This window comes from Alligator mississippiensis, chromosome 5 (assembly GCF_030867095.1).
Source record: "Alligator mississippiensis isolate rAllMis1 chromosome 5, rAllMis1, whole genome shotgun sequence".
Classification (NCBI taxonomy): Eukaryota; Metazoa; Chordata; order Crocodylia; family Alligatoridae; genus Alligator; species Alligator mississippiensis.
This window is the reverse complement of record NC_081828.1, coordinates 154,480,207-154,498,488: the sequence shown is the minus strand read 5'-3', so window position 1 is coordinate 154,498,488 and position 18,282 is coordinate 154,480,207. Positions and strand designations below refer to the sequence as shown.

The following is an 18,282-nucleotide window of genomic DNA, read 5'->3' as shown; positions in this document are numbered from 1 at the left end:
GGTCCTTGGACCGATACTCTTCAATGTCTTCATCAGCAACTTGGACGAGGGAGTGAAGTGTACTCTGTCCAAGTTTGCAGATGACACAAAGCTATGGGGAGAAGTGGACATGCCGGGGGGCAGGGAACAACTACAAGCAGACCTGGATAGGTTGGACAAGTGGGCAGAAAACAACAGAATGCAGTTCAACAAGGAGAAATGCAAAGTGCTGCACCTAGGGAGGAAAAATGTCCAGCATACCTACTGCCTAGGAAATGACCTGCTTGGAGGCACTGAAGCAGAAAGGAATATTGGAGTCCTAGTGGACTCCAAGATGAACATGAGTCATCAGTGTGACGAAGTCATCAGAAAAGCTAATGGCACTTTATCGTGCATCAGCAGATGCATGGCGAACAGATCCAAGGAGGTGATACTTCCCCTCTATCGGGTGCTGGTCAGACTGCAGTTGGAATACTGCGTGCAATTTTGGGCACCGCACTTCAAGAGGGATGTAGATAACCTGGACAGGGTCCAGAGAAGGGCCGCTTGTATGGTTAAGGGCTTGCAGGCCAAGCCCTATGAGGAGAGACTAGGGCACCTGGACCTCTTCAGCCTCTGCAAAAGAAGGTTGAGAGGCGACCTTGTGGCCGCCTATAAGTTCATCACGGGGGCACAGAAGGGAATTGGTGAGGTTTTATTCACCAAGGCACCCCCAGGGGTTACAAGAAATAATGGCCACAACCTAGCAGAGAGCAGATTTAGACTAGACATTAGGAAGAACTTCTTCACAGTTCGAGTGGCCAAAGTCTGGAATGGGCTCCCAAGGGAGGTGGTGCTCTCCCCTACCCTGGGGGCCTTCAAGAGGAGGTTAGATAAGCATCTAGCTGGGGTCATCTAAACCCAGCACTCTTTCCTGCCTATGCATGGGGTCGGACTCGATGATCTATTGAGGTCCCTTCCGACCCTAACATCTATGAATCTATATACCTTACAATCTTTAATGTATTTATCTTCCTAATACCTCCATGAAATAAGTCAGTGTTCTTAACCCTATTCAACATATAGGTAGGGACCTACCTAAATCGTGGTGGAAGTTCACGGCGCAGTGGCACCTTTAATCTTGCTTTTTTTGCCCCCCCCCCTGCTGCTGAGTAGTTGAGAGACAAAAACCACAGCATTCATTACTTGGCCACTCAGTGGCAGGGGGCACGTGCAGCAACAAGACCAAGATTAAAGGTACCATTGCATCACAAACTTCCACCATGATTTAGGTAGGTGCCTACATATGGGGAAAATAAGGAACAGAGAGACTAAGGTTCTGACTGTGCTAGGAGTTCTTTACTGGTATTGGAATAGAAAGTATGTTATGCAGTTAAAGTGCTTCTAGTGTGGACAGCTATATTGGCAAATCTGTACTTTGTACTCATATAGTAACAGCCCTAGTCACAGGGTCACATTCATCTTATCACAACACTGAATTAATTTCAGACTCCCAGTGGTACCAGACTAACAAATACCAGCCCCAAAGAGAGTAATGCTCTATCAACCAACCCCATTCCCTATCCCCTAGGGACTCTTCCATAAAGCTCAGCTTTCCCCTAATATTGAAATCATCCTCCAATTTTAATCCTACTTGGCAAACATTTTGTAGAAAATGCTATCTGCATATTAAAACTGCCCAATGAAGCAGGAAAGCTAATAGCCCCACATAAACTATGGTGTATATTCTCCCATGATGATGGTTAAGTTGTAGCAAAGAAAAGCTATGTAGCAATGATACAATGTTGAAATTATAAATGTACAATAGATTATAAATTACTGGAAGTGTATTACTTTCTGCACAGAAAATGTGTGTGTTGCATAGCCTTGCTGGATGCTGCAACATGGATATCTATCAGAAAGAGTAATATTTTATTGCAGATACTAATCAACTGAGTATGTTTGAAATGCAGCCACTCTTTACTTTTATATAAAGGTTTTTAAAGTGTGTACTCAAGTATATGCATCAGCTCCCTAGACTGCATTTCTTCTGATTTCCATGGGATAAGTTAAACCTTCAGGGCATACAAGCATTTAGTTAAAGAAACTAAAACAGTTCATGAAAGACAGGACTGTATAAACATATTCTAAAGGCACTCTGTTTGAAATGAGGCCAAAACAAATTCTATGGACAGTTCTTTTCTTTTCTTTGGTTCCTTTCTCCTTCTCCCCCTCTGCCACATTATAATGGGCACCTTCTCCAGCAAACTTCTGACCTTCATTATGCTTCTTTCTGACCCCTCACTCAGTACAGATGGTTTTAATTGCTAAAGGCCAATGTGCGGGCCTCTGATACGTACTTCAAAGGCTTCAGTCCATTTCTTCTGCTGGATATAGATTACTCCCAGATCGGCTTGCTGCTGGACATAGTCTCTCTGCTTCTCATCCACCAAGCCAATTTGGTACAGGAATTGTGCATAGCCACCCAACATCTGCCAAACAGGCACACAAGAATGAAGCTGACATGTGGGGAAAGTATATTTTACTTTTCCAAGATAACCTTTTTTTTAAATTTTAAATCAGTCACTGAACTCAACTGAGCAAAACCCTTTTTCTTTTAAAAAATAAATGATCTAGTAACTTGATGTTTGGAAACATTTGGCAAAAATTAAAGGTTTAAAGCCATTAGGAAGTCATTGAAGGAAAATACCACCTTTTATCAAGATAGGACTGTAATCTGAGAAGAGCACTTCACTTAATTAAGTATGAAGACAACAGAAAAAATATGTAAAGAACCTACCATTTCAGGGTCACAGAAACCATCTCCAATTGCAACTCCCTTGAAGTTGATCTTAACCTTGGCTGTGGGATTGTGGGTATGAATATAGTACCCAATAGCAGGCACATATTTCCCTGCATAAATCTAGAGAGAATGAAATGGTAAGCATAATTTGAAATTACATTGATTTACCGTGTATTACACCTTGAGGATTTCTGCATCAGATAAGCAATATTTTGCTTTAATGTAATTACTGCAACTTTCCAGCTTTTATTTTCTACCACTGAAAATTATGCAGCTAACCAATTCCTGAAGAACAAAACCTTTAAGTAAATACATTATCAAAGCACTTTAAAATATTAAAAGTGACATAGTAAGAGTCACCAAGATTGGCGGGAATAAGCATTTCCCTTTAATTATCATAGAAATTGAACATCCCCATCCTGTAGAAATCCAACCCTAACTTCATTCCTGGTTAATGATTTAATATCAACCACCTGTCAGGTTTTTCCTGAGGTTGGACTAGCCAGGTACACAGTGATAAAGTGCACCAGAACCTCTCTTAAACTTGCATGATGTCCTCAAGAGTCTCAAGTTTTTGTAAATATGGTCCTAGCTCTTATGGCTGCAAAGAAAACCTCAACAATTTGATTAGAGTAGCAGATGCACAGAGCAGCACTAAATGATGAGCCCTGCTCCCTCTATAATCAGGGAGATGTTAACTCAGAAGGCCAGTAATGACAGTGTTGACATTTATTTAAATATCATGCTCAGGTAAAGTCCAGTCTATCCTTAAAAGTTTTACAGACATAGCTGCATCACATAGGCAGAGTGGTTTTAAAAACAAACAAACTCACTCTGTATGTAGGTAATGAACCTAGTGAAAGTCCCATTATAAGAGTATAACTAAATGTTAACCCGTATAAACTACGCTGGCTAAAGCATTTTATACCAAAATGATTGCATCCACAGCAGCATGGATTATCAGTTTACTATGAAAGAGGTCTCATTTGGTGGCATAAACAGGTGACATTTGGGAGACTTACTCCTCCTCTCTGGAGCAAGGTAAAGAAAACCCATGGTATTAAATCAAGCCCCACTGAGGGACGAGCCAAGCTTTTGGAGCTCTCTCAAGCTCAGTCTGTGCACAATCTACTGTGAGTGCATGTCATTTTGGAGGCTTACATGGGCAAGTCCCTCCTCCAACATTTACCGTGGCAGGAAAGCTTTGCCAACAGGCTCATTCATAGTTAAATTCAGGCAGACAGAAAACAATATACAGTAAAATGCCTGTTATCCAGCATTTGAGTAACTGGAAAACTCTTAACCAGAATTTCCGGCTGGCCGGGGTTAGGGAAGGGGAGGAGGGAAGTTCACACATGGCCACCGCCACTGCCACCTACCACCTTGTGCTGCAGCTGCTTTGCGTGTGGCCGCTGCCACCTGCTGCTCTGGAAGAGGCCGCCACCACCCCCACTTCTCCCCCACTCCACATCCAACCAGAAACCACCAGCCTCAGGTAACTGGGATTTTTAGATACCCAGCACCCCCCATTCCCCACTCATGCTGGATGGCAGAGATTTTACTGTAATGAGATTTGTCTCTATTACAGTGGTGACGCATAGGGGGTGCACAGGGGTGCACATGCATCCCCTGAGAGTGCTGGTGCACCCCCAGACAGGCCATGCTCCCTGCTTAGGCGACAGGCAGGGGGGGCAGGCAGGAGCACTGGTGCTCCCCCATGTGAGCACCAGCCAGGGAGTGGGAAGCACCACAGCCACTTCCAGGAGCACCGTGGCTGCTTCCTGCTCAGCACAATTAGTTGTAGGGGGGACCCCCTCCCCCAGTCGGTGAGATTGGCCATGTGGGGACCCTTCTCCCAGTCACTGACTGATCACTGGGGGGGGGGGGGGGGCACATGCCCCTCCTGACTGAGGTGGCACCAGTCACCCATGTTCTGTTATAAACTTTCTTTTTCCATCCAGCAACTCAAAGTCACAATACTTTCAGGAAACCAAGAGCTGAACAAAAAGAAGCTAGCTCAGACTAACCCTCGCAAGAATGAACTGATGCCCAGAAAGAAAGGAGGGAGAGGGAGAAGGAGAGGCTTCAGAAAAATTATCTGGTATATTAACCAATCTTGTCCCTGTCCTCCCCCTTACCTTCTCCCAGTTTTCTATATCTACTTTTCAAATTAGTATGGAGACTCTAAATCGTGTGATACTCATCATTAAGCTTAGACAACCATTAGAACAAGTGACAAAAACACTTTCTGCCTTCAGCTTGCTAGGAAAATTTACCCCATCTTTCTGACAATGGTCTGAGAGCAAACTACAGTTCACTGTACCTGGACCAGAAATTAGAAACAATGAAAGCTCTAGCCTCTACAACAAAGGATTCTGCCTCTTCAGGCCAATGCAAACATCCCATTCCTAGGTTTCTGTGGGTGCATCTACACATTCATTAATGCACTTTTGCTACTAAGGATTAAGTTTAGTACCTCTAATATGAGGTACTACATAAAAGCTCATTAAGCTGCCCCAACGTGCAGTAGCAAAAACGAATGCCTTTTTAGTGACATTTAATACACAGTAGACTAATTCTACTGCGTATTAGCACTTTTTGGCATGACGCTTTAATGAGCAATACAATAGGCTACTGAACATTAAAGCACACATGTAGACACACAGAGTGTCTCATAACTTCCTCCTCTTGAAGAGTCAAAACCTACAAACTCCCAGAATCAAGCATGCAAATTCCATATAAAATATTCTCTTTGTCAGGGGAATTTAGCTGTGGAAAAAGCTTCTAAGGAGAAGCTAAAATGGAATCTAGCAATATTTAAGGAAGGCTTTATGGCCTCTTCTTGAGTAAAGATTTCCCTGTCCAATATTACCTGGATATACTTTATACCACAATGATTTAACCAGGGAAGGAACAGAGCACAGCTGTTATGAAGTGCAAAGAAAAACGTAAGTTTCACCAAGTTACGTGAGGAAGGAAAGGAAGTTAGAGGTTTGCTTACTCACGTGAACCCAAAATAAGATTATGTAAAACTTAATTCTATAAGCATGTTTTTCAGTAATAGTTTCAGGTAGCTTATAGTGTAGATAATCCATTGTGGATAATAAATACAAATAGAAGTTATGATAGAAACTATTGTTTAGTGTTTTAAGGGTGCTTGGGAGGGGAAGACAATGTCTACTCCTGAGTAATGGAAATTAATTAATTTTAAATCCCAAAAAGATACTGGCTATAATAGGCAGCGAGAGAAAGTGGAATCTTAGTTTCTGCAGAAGAGCGACTGCAAATTATATTTATTTTTTTTTTAAATGAAAAGTACCCTTGTTTTAAGTGTCTTCAGTGGCTTAGGCTGTATTCATGAACCTATCTGGTGAAAACAGGTTGGGCTGTTTTCCAGAAGTACAAAGCACGATGAAAGTAGCTTTCCTGAGGATACCAGATACTGTCTCATCCACAGTATCCTTTACTTTTTTCTGCAAAAACTACTGCAGATTTATTGTGCCCCTGCCAAACATTATTAGTAAAGAAATGGCTTTCCAACTAAGAACTGAAGCTGGAATCTGCCCCTTCAGAGACAAAGTGGTTCCTGAGAACAAAACTATAATGAAAACAATGTCTTTTGACCAGTATTTCACATATGTTAGCAGTTACTCTTGCTAGATGATTTACTGTGTCTCAGTTCTTAGGTACAGTTAGGGGCTGTGCTTTCTATTTATATTTACCAGACAAAAAGAACTGTCTGTCTCAGCATTCCCTATTTACATAATGGTGTTCTTTAAAAGGCACCCCAAGGGATTTTCTACACTTTAACTTGAACTGATTTAATTAAACCAGTGCAGATCCTAGTGCAGACACTCATCAAATTATATCTCTTCAGAGTGCCCCTATAACAAAGACATGCTGATCTACTTACAAAGTTGCAAAGTAAAATTGTTATTTTAAAATGATTTAATCATATTGGTACAGTTTTGCATTTAAGCCAAGGGTGAAAGCCTGCATCTGCTTGAGTAAATGGGTGTTTTGCCATTAACTTCAAAATATCAGGATTTCACACTAGATCTTCAGGACCAAACAAACAGTGAAGAGATATGGAAAGGAAGAGAGAAAAAAGCTGCAATTAAAAACAGTTACATTCTAGACAGAGAAAATGATAAACATAAGGATAAGCCACACCATCACACGAGTTTTGGCCCAGGCTGTGTGCTGTGATATGCCCCATACCTGAAAAGTTTAGCGAGCCACATATAATAGATACCATATTGCTTACTTCCAAAAAGACACCATTGTGCCTAGTCCAGAAAAGCTCCATGGTATATGCTCCCTCTGCTGGTCAATTAATAAATACTTCCCAGGGCTGTGCTAAAGTTGAAGTGTAAATATTGTGCAGTACAATATGCCAGTGTATCTGTATGAGCAATACAAGTCAAAGAAGAGTAGCACTGAACAAAATAACCAATGGATTTTCTATTATACATATATATCCACACAACTTTCTCATGAAATCATGGGGCCTCTATGCAACCGACTAGTGTGTTTGTCAGGAGAAGCAAATCATGGATCATCTACTGAGATGTCCTGTAGCACCACAATCTGGCAGCACCAATACCAGAAGCAGTGGCCTGTGTAGAATATTGGGAATAGACCATATAGAAAGGTTGGATTGGAGACATGACAAAGAATATCTATATCTTTTAGATAACTAGATAGATATTAACAGTAGTATGTGTGTGCATGTATATGTATGTTATATTTGTATAAAATATATAGTATATTAATCAACTTCTGTCAGTACAGCAATACCATGAGGCACCAAAAGATTTTGTAGTCCTATCCCTAGGCAGATATACACATATTAAAACTGTCTCTACCTAAAGAGCTTACAATACACATACAGGAAACACCACCTAGCTGTTACAGAGTGCTTTTCATCAGTAGATCTTAGAGGTAGGAGGAAAATATGTGTTCATTTAAGTGTTTTCCCCCACAGAATCTCTCTAAACATTTCCTTTTCAGTAAGAAAGGTGTGTGACTAAGAACATGCTCACAGGTTTGCAGAAACATCTAATAACTAGATGAGTCCTGTGTAAGTTTAAGTAGACAAGAGGCAAGCAGCAGAACGCTCCTCCTCCATCTGGCTGTGGTTCACTTTAAGATTTTCTTTTTAGAGCAAAATATTTGACTTGGTTTAGTTTCTTATATCCCTTTCCCACCCCACTCAGGAAAACAACAGGGAAGCATCTTCATTTTATGTAAGTATTTCCTCTAGCTGTTAGTATTAAGTCACTCTCCCTTTTTATTTTTTTTTAAGAAAGATTAATTACAGTGTAATAAATGTACTCTCTTCTATCAGGTTCTTGTGAAATTAGAGTGCAACTTCAGCATTTTTATTTTTAATATAATATAACATGTCAGGAATGGACATTTAGAAGTTATTGGTAGCTTATATAGCAGTTTTACAAGTAGATTTTAAAGAACAGCAGTGTAAAAATAAAGTTGTAAACAAAGCATGATAAAGTATACAATAATTTGATAGGTAAGGTTATCCTCGGCAGTCTGAAAAACTGGCCCAAGCATTTTGTGTCAAAAAAGACTAATCTACCACCAACACACTTTCTGCACTCAGTTTAAATCTATTTCATATCTAATGCAGAGAGATCATTCATAATATAAAAAATAATTGTGTAGTTTTGAGATTAAAAGCTAGCTTGGCACAGAATTTTAAATTCAGAGCTTACTAATAGTTAACAAATCTTGACAAGTGCAACCAAATTTAACAGAACACAGCAATTTGTCATAGGCTGATGAGTAGACAGCTATCCAATTTTATTTATTTCAAAAGTTAGGTCTTTAAGTGGCTGAATAAAAAATTAAACTGTTGAAAAAATTCAGAGTTCCTAAGTAGTTTCAGATACTCCCTACATGCCTCAGGCTTCATGACTAAAGAGAACAAAGGCCAAGGTCAATCGATATAGAGGAACAATACAATATTAGAAGTGAACTGAGCAGTTGTTGATAAAAATGTCAGCATCACAGCATGGAAGACAGGTGTGTGTATTCTGTTCACAAGAACTGCAGAGGCAATAGAAGCACAGGACTCCACATTACCTTGGCTCAGCTCTAATCTAGGAATGTCAAGGGCAAGAGGTGTTGGCTTTCATTAGCTGTCCATCTAGATTTTTTAATTCTAGTCAAAGCTGTCAGAAGGAGTGCAAACTGTGCTTGTCCTTTTGTGATGTCTAACTAATAAGAAGGACAGAGGCAAATTGCTCATTTCACAAAGGCTAGTCCACAGCCCTTAGGCATGTAACTGGACTATAAGTAACAAGACTGAAATTTTCAAAAATGTAAAGTGTGGGTATACCACAGAGCTTCTTTAACCAGGAAAGAGAGAAAAAGAGAACACTCAAAATCTATTGGATCTTCCTGTGCCAGGGAAGTGCTGAGATAATTACAAGCACCTAAAAACCCATAACTGGGAGAAAAATAATAGACTAGTATCATTTCCAGAGGAACTGAACACCTGCAACTCCTCTCAAGGTTAATGGGAACATCAGTGACTCAGCCAGTTATCAGTTAATAGATTGGTAGCAAACACTTCTAAAGTCCAGAACACAAGTTTGAAAGTTTCTGAAAACCAGACAAATAATACATTTCAATCCAAATATCTAGTAGATGGTCACAAACCACTGAACTACAATTCCATCTCCATACTCCAGAAATCAGCAAATTACATCCCATGGGCCAGATCTTGCCCCTGGAGCCATTTGATCCATCCTGCAGTCATGGGGCTTTGGTGGCATTCAGCAGCAGGGAGTTTTGGCAGCAGGTGCTTTCACTTGCCACTTGGGGGAAGCACCAACTGTGGGTAGTCTCCCTGTGCAGCTGTGAGGAGAAGCCATGGTGGTGGGCTGCCACTAGGAAAAGGAGTGGTGATGGCTAGGTCCTAGCACCTGCCTTCTTCTGATTGAATCAATCCAGCTCATGGCCTTAAAAAGTTGCTGACCCCTGCTGTACTCCATGTCCACCATTACCAATGTCAAAACTGAACAGAAGCCTAATCAACCCATTGAATAGCCACCAGTAATTGTATCTAAACATGAAGTTAACAGAATGGTAGAGTATGTACTGCAGAAGAACAAAAACTACAAGAAAAATGTACTGGTTCAAGGGATTCCCCAGGTACTGAGGCATATCTGAACTTTGTTCCCAAGCAGAGTGCCCATTAAGTCAGACAGGGGAGAATACCTGCTTACTGGCTTCTGAAAGTTTCTTCTGCCATTGGATCACTGTATTTTAATTACAGTTTTGAAGAGTATAAGCAGCTTGGACTGCACCTGAAGGCAATTTTCTTCTATTTTTAAGTGAGGCCTTCATAGTTTTCTTACAGTACTTTTCAGTTTAACATCACATGGGTTCTGTAATGTGAACAAATCGGCATGGCAGACCACTTCCTTATTCTAAATTGTAGGGGCTTACAGAGTAAAGAGAATAAGCAAACTGAGTGTCTATCAACATGTCAAACAAAGATGTGTTGTAAAAAGCTGGGCATTGGATCTGGCAGCAAGAATCAGGAAGGCTCTGCCAGAAAATGGCTTGGGCTAAAATTACCAGGGTAAGGAAACAAGGTTGACTAGTTGACTCCTCCAATCTAGGAACTGGCACAGATGAGCTATGCTTTGTATTTGCTTACAGTTTTATCTTCCCCTTTCACTAAAGGATACCCTGATTCATTTGTGTTTGGCTCTTGACACTAGGGGCATGCATCAGGTTTCAGGGTTTTACAAATAAAAGGTTTGGACCTTTTTTCCACTATAATAAATATTTCACAACCACATTATTGCCTCTCCTGCCCCTTTTTCTTGCAACAGGTCACCTGCCTGTCAGTTCTTAGTAAATTTAAATTTTATACATGTGTTCTTCTGTTCTCCAGTAGGCATTTCATTGTATTCCATATTTTCAAATACCCTATATAATACTTCCAAAAGTCTCAGTCATGAGGAGACAGTAATTGCAGGCATACATAAAAGTAACAATTACTGAATGTTATTAAATGCATATTGATCTTTTTCTAAGTAGATTTTTTTAATTCAATTTAGACAGCTACTTTAGCGATATTAAAGCTAGCTGGTGTTCTGAAGGCATAGAAATAGAAAAAAAAATCAGTAAAAAATAGATTTACTCATACTTATTAAGGCAGCTTAGAAGCACACACTCATTAAAGTTCTGGTACATGTATTTTCATGGATGATACAGAAAATTCAGAAAAAATTGAAAAGCAACATAATTTTAATTTAAATGGGTAACAGCAAATATACCCCCAACTACCAAAAAAACCTCTGTTACATGCACACCATTCTCTTCTAAGCTAAACTAGCCATAATTTAGACCATGGTAAAGACAAAAATAAAGTTTATTTAAAATAGCTTAAGGGCAGATAAACTCAGTCACAATGGGAGCTCTCCTGGCAACTTCCCCAGTACCATATCTAATATGCACAGATCTGACCTTTCAAAAAGCACACACATTTTGTGCCCTTACAAAACTGTCCATAACAGACTAATGGAGCTCAACAGCTATTTGATGGAGCTATTTGAGCTCAACAGCAATGAAACCTGCAGTTGATCATTTTTTTTGTCTCCTTTTGAAATACCACAGGAAAAAGGGTGCCATCTGGTCCTCTAACCATCTGGTCCTCTAGGTGTGCTTTGGACAAATTGGGACATGTCTACACTGAAAACCAGTGCTGGATTATGACATGCTAAGGTCCTAAACTATGTCCAGTTTAAGAGGACCCATACAATAAAAATAATCCAATGTATGTATATTTTTGTCATTAGAACGAAAAATGTCCACATTTAAAGAGTCATTTTCCCATATCTCCTTTATCTCTTTTATTTACCAACTGACTATTATAAAACTTGATATTGAGTCAGTTGGTTATTTTCTTATTTAGAGACCCCTGATATTGTGAGGCCCTAAACTGTAGTTTAAGTAGTTTAAGCCTCAATCTGGCACTGCTGAAAATTTACCACACTAGGCAGTGGTACTTTCTTTACATATCATGCTGATCTACACAGGCTACTTCCTGACTTAGAAGGGGTGCAACCATATTCATTTGGTGCTGCAGGAAGGCTATTCAACAGAGCATAGGCAGAGCGAGAAAAGAAAATTTGGGTGGGCTGAGAGCGTGTGCACATGCCCCCCCTCCCCACAGGAAAGTCTGCAGGGGAAGGAGAAAGGGCTAGGGGGGAAAATGGGGCTGGGATCAGGAGGGAGTGGAGCAGAAGGGCTGGGGCCTGCTGCTTCCATGTGGCTGCCCCTTCCCCCGCACCCAGGGTCATTGCCTGGCACTGACGGGCCCTGCAAACTGGAAGTTCCCCTCCTTGGCTCCCCTGTGCCACGCCCCTGGACAAGCCGCTGGGCTCTGATTGTCCCACAACCTGGCCTGGCCAGGGCCTCATTCACAGTGAATGTGGCCACCTGGTGTGTCCTGCCTGGGTGGCCCAGGCAGCGAGGCATGTGACACTGCAAAACGCCACTTTCAAAGCAGCAGCAGCAGCAAGACACAGGGGCAGGGAGCAGAGGATTAGCCCATCTTACAGCTGTGGCTCGCCCTTGCCCTGTGCAAAGATTGGGGGGGGCACGTGCCCCTCCCCCTTGGCTTCCCAGCACTGTGCTAGCTCTGCATGAGCTGCCGGTCTCTGATTGTCCCACGACCCAGCCTGGCCAGGGCCCCATTCACTGTGAATGGAGCCCTGGCTAGGTCAGGTCATGGAACAATCCCCACAGTGCAGGAGGGAGCAGGGCAGGGGTGAATGATTCTCCCTGCTCCTACCCCACTCTCTCCTGCACTGTGGAGGTCTGGATCTGCTCCTCCTCCTCCTCCCCAAGCTCAGGCAGTCATAAAAAAAGATTGAAAAAAACTTACCTGTCTGTGGCTGCACTGGCTGCAAGTGTGCAGGGTATCTCAGTGTACCCTCTCCTCCCCTCCTGCTGCAGCAGCCTGCAGCCAAGCTGCCCTACAGCCCTACCTGCTGCCCTGCATTTCCAGGGGCTGAGTTTGGTTAGCCCATCCCTTCCACCACCTATGCAACAGTCATCCAGTAGTGCTGCATGTTTAAGGGTGCTGCTGCCCCACAGTAGTTCTGCAGTATAGACATGCCTTCTTTTGGCACATAATTGTGTCAGAGTGAAGTGCAAAAGCATTCAGGCTAAGCATTCATCATGCACATTTCACTGATTAAAATGACAAAGTTACCTCTACTAAATTCTACAGAGCCTAGCCATATTAAGGATGAGTCAGTGGGATTATTTTCTGGTACATACATTAGAATTATTAATGATATACTATTGTATTTACTGAAATGTAAGACAACCCTGAATTTATGGTGACCCCCCTCAATTAGATTCCACACACGGAAACATTTTAAATTTGGTATTATTTTTTATAAACAGCCCTACTGACAAAAACTATAGCACAATCAGTAAGCCATAAATTCGACATTAGCTTCAATTCAATTCAAACATTAACTTAATTTCATCCATATTAGGTCCTCTCTAGAACCTAATGAGTGCAACTCCTTTCTTAGACCCTACAACTTAGGACTGGTCACTTACACATGCATCCTCACAGTCACACTCTTCACTGTTCTCATCTTCTCCCTCATCTTCCCACAAAACATCATCTTCAGTTCCATCCATGGCACTGGATAAACAGCAGTTCCTGAAGCCTTTAATAATGGATTTAGAAGATCCCCAAAGAGTTGGAATTGATATGGTAAACCAGTGCTATGGTTGGCTTCTTAATCTTCCCACCAGGTGTATGTGCAAGGGTCCCTGCTAAAAGCCATTCTAAGTACTGATGTTGTAAATGGTCTTTAAAGGACTTATTCACTATGACATCCGGTACTTGGAACTGAAATGTCATACCAGCAGGTATGACTACAAGATCATGATTCGTTGACCAAATTTTTGCTTTCACATCTGATCCTAAATGCCCTCTGAATCAATCTAACATTAACATTCCTCTTTTCTTTAGCAATGCCCCAGGTCTCCATTTCTACACAACATCTAACCAGTCATTCATCAGTTCATTTGGCATTCACCCTTGTTCCTGGCATCTAACCACTAATCCTGGTGGTAACTTTTATTGTGGCAGAGTTTTGTATTTAAAAATCACTTAGGGTGGCAATTTTCTCCCATCTGCCAATACTGCTAACATCACTGTAATTCACGACTTTTCATTTCCTGTATTTCTCATAATTATGTATTTTGTGCCTTTCTTATGGATGATAACATTGCTTGGCACATCAAAATAGAGTGGAGTCTCAGCAGCATTACCTATCTGGCCCAGCAGGTAATCATGAGTTTTGCATAGCCAAATAATGTACTGCTGGAATTCAACAAGTTTTTCACTGCAGTCTGATGGTAACTTTTGTCCAAGTGATGTTCTTATTCTCAGGGCAAAGCCACTATGTCACATCATTTAGATATAGCACCCACTACTTGCTTTGAATTTTTGAAGGGGAATGTTCAGTTCCTTCATTATTTCTAATGCCTTCAGTCGAAGCACTTCATGGGTAACTGGCATTCCCATCCTTTCTTTTCTTGAACGTACATGAGAACTTGCTTATCAATTTCAGAAAAGTGACCTTGTTTTGGACTCCCAAATGTTTTCCATGTGAACTTAGCATTCTTGAGTTTTCCTTGTAATTGTCTCCATCAATACACATCTGTTTCAGTAACATTATACTTCCTTCCTGCCTCATAATTATTTTTTTTTCAGCATAATTTATAAACTTCATTTTAAAGTGTGTATCATAGCTGCACCTCCATTCCTTTTGTTATCTTTACATTTGTACAGATACTTCCTCTTTTTTTTTTTTTTTTTTTTTACATGGGGGTTTCCCTGCCACCACTTACCCCACAGATTTTGCCATGAGTTTCTCTGGTTTTAAATTTTGGCCAGTTAGTGGTGATCAGGACCTGTAATTATCTGCTTTCCCTGCTACCGGGTGCTCCTGCCTGCCATCTGTGCCTCCACCAAGTTCCTTGCTGCCACTTGCTTCACTGCTGTCAGGTGTCTCGTCATATGCTGGTTCCTTCACAACTGCTGACTGAAGCCTGGCCAATGAGGGATCTAGCACACTGCATTCTGATCCTGGGTCCCTCATCACTGTTTCTGACTTGTAACGTTCTGGATCCCTCATCAGCATTCTCATTTTAGGTTACTTCTCGCTGCTGCCAGGTCCCTTGCCACTGCATGCTGTGTGCCTTGCCATGTACTGGATCCCTTTCTGCCACTGCTAGGAGTCTCACTGCATGCTGGATCCCTCCTTATTGCTGCCAAGAGCCTCTTTATGCATTGGGTCCCTCGCTGCATGCTGGGTCCTTTGTCACTACAGTCAGGTCTCTCCCTGCAGCATGCAGGGTACCTGGCTGACCCCTGGGGGTCTCTCCCCCCAGAGTGCTAGCCAGTAGGCCTGTGCAAGGCAGCAAGTATTTGCTTTGGATTCAGATTTGGCTGATTTAGAGGGACAGTGATTTAATTCGATGATTCAAATCACTGTCCCAATTCAATTCAGCCGATTTTGATCTGGAGATTCGGTGTCAATTTAGAGATTTGACCATAGACTAAACAGGCAGCAGTCCTTTACCACACTGGACACAGCTGCCTCCAGCTGGTAAGTCTACTGTAGTGGGCAGAGGGGGGAGGGAAGAGGCGTGGCTGGGGGGCAGATCAATACCCCCCAGCAAGAGAGGGATTGGGGCGGGGGCTGGGACAAGCTGCCCAGCTGGGGCATGGGGGACACGGGATTTAGGGCGGGGGGCTTCTGGCACTGTGCACCACTGGTCCGGGAGCTGCTCTTCTGGTGGCTCCTCCAATGGCTCTTGCCACCGGTCCAGGAGAGCATGGAGGTCCGGGACAGCATGCACTCCGCTCACCCCAGCTGGGCAAGCAGTGGCAGAGCATGGGGGCAGGTGCATGCACCTGGATCGGGGCGAGGCTAGTGGCAGGGGCTATGGGAAATTTTTGGGTGTCTGTAGCCCCCCCCCATAGCCCCTGCTCCACTGCACTCTGTGAGGTGGGTGGAGCCAGGGCTGCGCTTCAGGCTGCGGCTGGGGATAGCTGCCCGGAGTGCAGCCCTAGCTTTACCCACCCTGTGGAGTGCAGCTCGGGGGCAGGTGGCTGGGTCTAGCCTCCCAGAACGCAGCCCAGTTCAACCTGCGCAGATCCAGGGGCACATGCCCACTCCCATGCCCTCCTGGACTGGTGGCGAGAGCCGCTGGAGGAGCCCCTGGAAGAGCAGCTCCCAGACTGGATGCACACAGTGGTGGGATCCCCGCTTCCCAAGTCCCACACCTCCCCCGCCCCCACCCTGGCTGGACAACTTGTCCCAGCCCCAATCCCTCCCTTGCTGTGGGGGCACTGATCTGCCCCCTCCATGTCCCTTCCCTCCCCACTCCACAACAGACTTACCAGCTAGAGGCAGCTGTGTCCAGCTTGATTGAGCATTGCTGCCTATTTAGTTTATGGCTGAATCGGTGCCAAATCTCTCCAAATTGATTTGGAAGCTTCCAAATTGATTCAGATCTTTTAATGGGTCTCACAATTCGAATTTGGAGATTTGGCCGTGGAATTGGGCCAAATCTCCTCTGAATCGAATTGGCTGCCAAAGCTTCACACAGCCCTACTGCCCAGCCCTTGTGGGGTCCCTCCTCACTATGTGCTGGCTGGCCCCTGCAGGGGGGGCCTGGCCAGCCTCCCTCCACAGCATGCTGGGTGCCTGGCAGGCAGATGATCAGGTTGCTCCCAGCTGCTGCCTGCCTGACAGGTATACTGAGGCAACTCAGCATACACTGGTCAAGCTACTTGCACACAGCTCAAAATGACTCAGCAGGCCCTAGCCAGGTACCATCCCCTTCAGCATGCAGGGTTTCTAGACAGCACGTGCCAAGTTACTCAGCTGCTTCTCAAGCAGCAGGTGCTAGACCAACCCAGCACACAGGGACTTGACCAGGCTTCCAGCATGCACGTGCTAGTCAAACCTCACATGCTGTGGGAAAAGTGCCTGGCCAGCACCTGCCAACTCATTTTGAGCAGCATGCATGGGGTTTCCAACCAGAACGTGCCAAAGCAACTCAGCCCATGTTGGCAGGCAGCAGCTGGCCAGGAAACCTGCACACTGAGGGGAGCTTGGGCACCTTCTGGTGGCTGGTCACATGCATTTTCTGGTTTCAGGTAAACCATATACAATCATAAGATAAGCCTTGATATTCCGCATGTTGAATGTGGGGGGTCATTTTATATTCAAGTAAATACAGTAATTCTTGGTTTTATGGATTATGCACAAAACAAGAAAACAACGGTTGGCTTTTACTGGGTTGGCAAGATGAAAGTTGACAATGAAGGTTTCTGAATTATTGCAAAAATGTGTTTTGTGAAAGAGCTGAAATACAAAAAATAAATAAATAAAAAAATAAAAAAATCAGATGCTGCCAGGGCTCTAATCTACAATTTAATCCAAGATGCATCCAAACAATACACCAAAGCTTTCTCCATCCAGAAGTTTTCAATGTGTTGCCATCTACTTTTGAGAGACTCAATCTTGAGTCTCACTTAACAACTGCATTTCAGAACAATGCCTACAAAAAGGACTTAAATAAGAAAAAAAGTGCACAGGACTAATGGATATTCCCAGGATGTAAATAAAATGTGTACACCAATCTCTTTAAAGTTTTTTAGTTGATCATTCACTCATCCTGCAGCATAAATGACAGAACATGAACAGTGTATATTTAGGGATGAAATGTGCCAATAGAAATTACAAGAGGCAGAGAGTGACCTATATAAAGAATTACTTTATATAGTTCATACTCTCATCATAAAAGAGAAAACAGCGTTCACATAAGAAAGTAGAGAGTAACTTCTTTCACTTCACTCCTCCTTTCCTAAGAAGAAAAATTAGAATCTTCTTTTTCATCATTCTTTTACCAGTCTCTAAATACTGTGCTGTCACTAAGCATAGAACAATGTAGACTTACTCTTCATGCTCACAAATAATTATAAAAGGAAAATGGTTCTTTTTGAGTGAAAAAACTGTAGCATAGAAGTAATGCTGTAGCATAGAAGTAATTTTTCTGATAATCAGGAAATAGCTGGAAAAACTGGATGAGTGCACTAAAATATAAATAAAAGTATAAAAGGTGCACAGAAATATATCTCACTCCAAGAAAGAAATGCATTTTAAAGTTGATTTACTCAAAAAAAAATGGCAGGATCCCATACTCTTCCTTCTATTTACTGTCAAATATATAGACCTAGACTATATATAGTGCAGACTTCTTTCCCAGTGTTCACATATTTTCTGGGAAATGTAGCCAATATCACAGAACAGCAAATCATTTAAGGGAAATTTTCAGTGTTCTGTTTTCTTAATTCTGTATCCAACCTGTAGGTATCATTTGATCTCAGTGGAAATGGATTTTGACAGTTTCATCCAGGAAAGCTATAAGTGATA

General features: G+C 42.5%; 1 protein-coding gene across 1 annotated transcript in view; it reads right to left on the bottom strand.

The window, feature by feature from the left end:
* CPVL (carboxypeptidase vitellogenic like) overlaps window positions 1-18,282 on the bottom strand; it is a 114,361-nt gene that overhangs the window by 79,736 nt on the left and 16,343 nt on the right. The window contains 3 exon segments of the mRNA XM_059729359.1: window positions 2,319-2,450; window positions 2,759-2,881; window positions 13,379-13,484. Coding sequence (XP_059585342.1) covers window positions 2,319-2,450; window positions 2,759-2,881; window positions 13,379-13,484 — 361 coding nt within the window.